Genomic DNA, 5,767 nt, shown 5'->3' on the forward strand with positions numbered 1-5,767 from the left:
TTGCTTAATTCTCTTCTTTATATCTCATCTCTACTGATTCTCTTCTCATATCTCACTACCGAGTTCTCTTCTTCCTTTCGATCTTTCAATTTCGAGTAAAAGATGCTTGATTCAAATCAACAAATTTATGTTATTCCTTCTTCAACCAAAGTTTTTCATGAATTTTATTTCTATTTTTTCAATTCATGAACAAGTTTATAAAATTATACAGTTTTGTCTCTGGAGTCTTTTTTTTTCGTTTTCTAATTTTGACTCGTGTAAATATAAAATTCAAAATCTTGACATTTTTCCATACAGAGGAAAGTAAAGACATCATAAATAATATTCTAAGGATTCATTTTTCCAGTAATTATTTTCTAGGTCAACATTACTTTCTTGTCAAAGAAACGGGGTCTAAGGTCTATTTTGAGTGTGCTCATTACTATTTGATTGAGAATTGATTTTGTAGTAAAAAATTCTAGGAATGGATAAATTTTCCCATAAAAATCAAATGTACACTGTTTTTCAACTCCTCCTCTATGGTCTTAATTATTTTGCGTCTTCTGCATCATCTCCGCCATCTGTCATCGCAAACTCAACCGCGGCATATCCAAAAATTAATCAATCCATCAAAATATATGTCACTTCAAATAAGTAATGCTTTGACAATTGACATGCATCATTGTGAGAGGAATCTCAGTATCACCTCTTCTTTTAATCCGCAACAACACTTGAAGAAAGTTGTTTGCCTTACAAAGATCACCTCCTTTAGCCCTACTGCTCCCTCTTTCACCATTTTCCTCTTAACAATTAAATCTCAAGTTTATATCCACGAGCACAGCTTAAAAACATATTGAAACCATTATTTTTTCTGGTTAAGTTTGTTGATGGAAAAAATTCAAGATTTCTTGTAAGTTTCCTGGAAAATATGGCACTGATTATATGCATCATTAGCTGTGTGCATCTTACTTCTTTAGGGTTGTTTAAGTTTGTGAAACTCTTCTTCTTAAATTCTTGTTGATATGATTTATTGTGCTCAATCAAATTTTCTTTAGTATGCAGCTAGATATCCAAGTATCGGAACATTGGGAGACCAATGGGCTTATGTCAAATTGATCTTGGAATTGAAATATTTCCTAATCAGTGATAACAACATTTCTCTCAAATCCCATTTGTCTGTACCATGTGATGAACTAAAGTGTCAACATAAGAGTTGCTTCCTCTCTCACTTCCAAACAACTCTTTCATCTTCATTGCATTCTCTCTAACTGATCTTCCCTCTTCCCCCACTAATGCCAGCCTCACCGTCTCCGCCACCGACTCACTTGTGAACAATCCATCAGCCTTGTTTCTTGGTATCTCTATGCCCACCTTTTTCTCCTGCAGGAGCCTAGCATTCAGCCCCTGATCATTCATGACAGGGAACAGGATCAGCACCTTTCCGAAACCGAGAGCCTCTGTGGCCGAGTTCCATCCACAGTGCGTCAAGAATCCCCCAACTGCTGCATGCCCAAGAATCTTCACCTGTGGTGCCCATTTTGAGTACACAACTCCCCTGTCTCTAACTCTGTCACAGAATCCTTCTGGAAGCTTCTCATAGCTTCTGTTCAACACCCAAAAGAAAGGGAATCTACATTGCTCCAATCCAAGGGCTAAGTCTTGAGTTTCCCTCTGTGTTAGTACAGCTTCAGTCCCAAGTGCAACATACACCAATGAGCCTTCCTTTTGCAGGTCAAGGAACTCTTTGATCCTCATCCACTCCTCGTCTCCATCATTGTCTTCGTCTCCGGATGGTAGGACTCCCACTGGAAAAACCGGCTTCTTGTAGAGGCGGTGGACGATTTCGAACCACTCAGGCTCGAACTCCACGCATGATCTGAAGATGACTATGTCGCTACCATCTATGGCTAAGGCGAACCGGGTTGTGTCATTTGTGCCCGAGTCGTACTCGTTCCCATCGGCATCTGTTCCCAAGAAAAATATATTATGTCGGGGTTTAAACCATCCCACAACGGAGACTTAGAAAATGTGCATATTAATATTTTTGTGTCCGAGTCATGCTTGTTGCACCTTTTTAGTACCTAATATTTATGTTAAAACTCTCTATATCTCACATCAACTTGGTAACGATCCTAGCTCACCTATATAAGTGTGAATAACCCTCCCCCTTATGAGGCCTTTTAAGGGGTGAGTGACCTATTTCTAATATGGTATCAGAGCGGGCTCAAGTCGATGATGAATTTATTTCTTTATCTCTTCTCTTGCCTACCCACGTGAGGGAAGTCCGATGTGTCATTCCGGTCCACACGTGAGGGGGCTTGTTAAAACTCTCTATATCTTGTCCCACATCGACTTGGTAAAGATCCTAGTAGCTCACCTATATAAGTGTGGATAACCCTCCCCCTTATGAGGTCTTTTAAGGAGTGAATGACCCATTTCTAATAATTTACGAAATTACACTTTTGTCTCCGGTCGGTCACGATATTTACCTCCTACCCTTCATGCCTAGAATGTACATGTCAATTTACCTTGATTTGAAATCTCTGTGTCAGCCACACACGGAGGTACTTTTGGCCTACTCTTTTTTTTTTTATTAATTACTCCCTCCGTCCTAGATCATCCATTTTCCTTTTTGGTTTACCTCAATTAAGATGACCATTACTAAAATAGAAATACCTTTCTCTATTTTATTCCGTCTCTCTTACTTTACTCTCTCCACAACACAAAAAATAAACTTACATAAATTCTCGTGTCATCCAAGGAAGGGGACATCTTCCTTGCGACAGAGGGAGTATTCTTGTTCTTTTAAGTTTCACATATTTATATACTTTACAAGTTCCTCATAGTTGAAGCGGAACTTTTCGCAACAGAGCTTAAAAAATGAATGTTTTAGTGTGTTAAATAAATAAATAAGAGAAACAGAAAGTAGAGAGAATAATGTTAGAGAGAGAGTAAAATAAAAGTTAGAAAAAATTACTTCCTCCATCCCTTTGTAGATGAGTAGTATTCCTTTTTAGGTGAGTCATTTCATTTTTTGGCAAAAAGTACTTTACTCTCTACTATAGAGGGACGAAGGGAGTACTATATATGAAAATGACTCAACTACAAGAGAATTTTTCGAAATGTAAAAATGACTCAATTATGAGAGAACGGAGGAGAGTGTATGTATTGGGGAGTGAATTATAGAAGAAGGTGACGCTTGCGTTTGGTGGTGGCAGCAATGTGGCAGTAGGAGAAAGGGGGCTCTGGCGCGACGAAGGGATCAATGTTGGTTAGAATTAGACGAATTAATTAAGGAGATGACAACAAAGACACAGTAAAACATAATAGTACTAAAATCAAAGGTAAAGATAGAAGGGAAGGAATTTCTTTCGGTAATAAAATCAGCTTTTGAGCCCTCATCACTTTTAGCAATATAAATAAAAATGAAATCTTCTCTCTTTATGAAATTGAAATTGAAAAGCTTTTGAGCTCTCATCACTCAATAAACATCTTCATTAGGAACTCCCTCCGTTTCACTATAGTTGAGTCATTTTACCATTTTGGGAAGTTGCTTCATAGTTGAGTCATTTTCGTATATGGAAACTTTTTTCTCTTTCTTACTTTACTCTCTTTTACTTTATTCTCTCTACTTTATTCACTTTATACTTTATTCTCTCTACCTTTTCCTCTCTCTTACTTTTTTATCTATTTATTTAACACACCCAATATTCATTTCTAAAACTCCGTGCCGAAAAGTTTCACCTCAACTATGGCGAAACGGAAGGAGTATTTGTTATGAAAGGCTGCCTAAATAAACTTGATGAGAGGGGGTAGGGGAAGGGTGTATATGTTAAGGCTAAAAAAGGTGCAAGCCGAGTACTATTTTTGTAGTTTACTCTTTATAATATAGACTTCACAATCCACTAACACTCATTCCTCTACATTTCTCCCCTCCATTTCTCTTACTTTATTAAAAGCCAGTGTCATATATAAGTTTATCTATTTCTTTTAGGAAGAAGGAAAGTATATTATAGCATGACTATTTTGTCTTGAACAAAAGATATGAAGAATTATGAGGTCAACTTAAAGATAAAGTGCACTTCACCTTTTTCCATGTTCCTAGTCATTTCATGGAGGTGGAAAGCCATGTTGGAGGAGGAAGGGATCCACTCGGGCACGACGGTATAGTCCTCGGCGGTGGACCGGCTGTGTTCCTCGCTCAAAGCGACGGATGGAGGCCCGAGAAACGCCATGAAGGCAGCCGTGAAGAGGCTAAAGTAGGCCCTCTTGATGGCGAGCTCCTCCGCGAGCTGAGGCAGCCAGTGGGAAGCATAGTCGTAGACGATCCAGTCGGGTTTAGGCCTTGCATTCTCGAGGAAAGAACGCAGCTTGGGCTCGAGCAGATCGAGGGCTACCTTGAGAAGCTGCTGCTTGACATGAGGCACATCCATGGAGGACTCAGCCTCGGGCGGAAGGTGGTCGACCGGAGGGAGAGGGAAGGGGATGAGGTTGATGAGATGGTGAGGCACTTTGACTGTTTTTTGAAGGTTTCTTGGGCTTGAAATGAATGAGATTTTGTGGCCTCTTCGAGCTAAGTATTTTGATAGCTCGAAGAATGGTCTTAGATGCCCTATGGCTAGCCATGGAAACATCACTATGTGGAGAATCTTTCCTTGTTCTTCCATTGCAGAAAATTGAGGAATGCCAGAGTTTGGGATTTTCAATCTTATTTAACATGTTTTTTGTATTTAACCTTTGGGCTGTAGCCTGTAGTGGAATATGTTATCATCTTGATAATGATGTTAATGCGTTTTCTTTTGTTTGTCTTGGACTTGAGGGCCCTTGTACCAAGTTGCAATTGTTTTTAGCTGCAAAATTTGAAATTCAATTGATGACCATTGTAGTAGCATCAATTGGTCATATCCAAAAGCAGATTAAACTACAGACTCTAATATGTTACATTTATGTGCGTGTGCTATGTATTCACCTCCCACCCCAAAGGTTTTCTCAAGCTTTTTGATTATTTTATTTATACAAGTCATATGTGACGGCTGACTCTTCCTGTAACAGCCCGGATTTCTAGGATATAATAAATACGACGACTGCTACCTAGGCGAACTTAAATGCAACAAGAACGTAGACTAGGGTTTCATTTAAAGAGATTTGACCAAGGTATTTCATAAACTATCAAAGAAATAAGTCAACGGCTCAATCAAGAAATATCAATGAAGAATAGATACCATAAACTATGCTCAAAAGTCAAAGGTTTATTGTAAATCCAGCAAAACGCATTATGTTTCAAAATCCTAAACCAAAGGAATAAGTTCAAATCAACCAAAAGATAATAAGTTCCATAATCCAGTGGAAGCAACCAAGAGAAAGTGAAGCCATGTATGAAGACACAACTACACTCGAAGTTTCGACATATCCATTTTATTCAATTCAATTTTCTCAACACCGCCAACCGCCGTCGCCGCTCAACCTGCACATAGGGAAAACACATGCAGGGCTGAGTATTTTAAACATACTCAGTGAATTCATGCCAAAACGTTTTAAGAGTTATGCCACCCTTACCATAGCGAACTCGAGTTTTTGCATTTATTTAAAAGAATATCATCGAGTATCACAAAATAATTTCATGGACTGGCCAGTCAAACAATACCTCCCATTTTCTCATCAATCAACAATTTCATGGTGCGACGAAAGTGTGGCCACACTTCGCCCACGAGACCGGCCGACTAGAAAGGACGGCTCCCGATCTCCCGTGTACACTAGCCTGATAGGGTTTGCGGCCCTACTCAAACCC

General features: G+C 39.0%; 1 protein-coding gene across 1 annotated transcript; it reads right to left on the reverse strand.

The window, feature by feature from the left end:
* Nucleotides 1-1,081: 1,081 nt before the first annotated feature.
* On the reverse strand, nt 1,082-4,675 carry LOC125186055 (UDP-Glycosyltransferase superfamily protein). The gene is made up of 2 exons (XM_048082373.2): nt 4,067-4,675; nt 1,082-1,943 (listed from the first exon to the last, which is right to left on the reverse strand). The coding sequence occupies exons 1-2, from the start codon at nt 4,644-4,646 to the stop codon at nt 1,141-1,143; spliced, it is 1,383 nt and encodes a 460-aa protein (XP_047938330.1). The 5' UTR covers nt 4,647-4,675; the 3' UTR covers nt 1,082-1,140.
* Nucleotides 4,676-5,767: the final 1,092 nt, after the last annotated feature.

This window comes from Salvia hispanica, chromosome 5, assembly GCF_029641045.1.
Source record: "Salvia hispanica isolate PSC_SH4W2 chromosome 5, Shi_PSC_v1, whole genome shotgun sequence".
In the NCBI taxonomy this organism is placed as follows: domain Eukaryota; kingdom Viridiplantae; phylum Streptophyta; class Magnoliopsida; order Lamiales; family Lamiaceae; genus Salvia; species Salvia hispanica.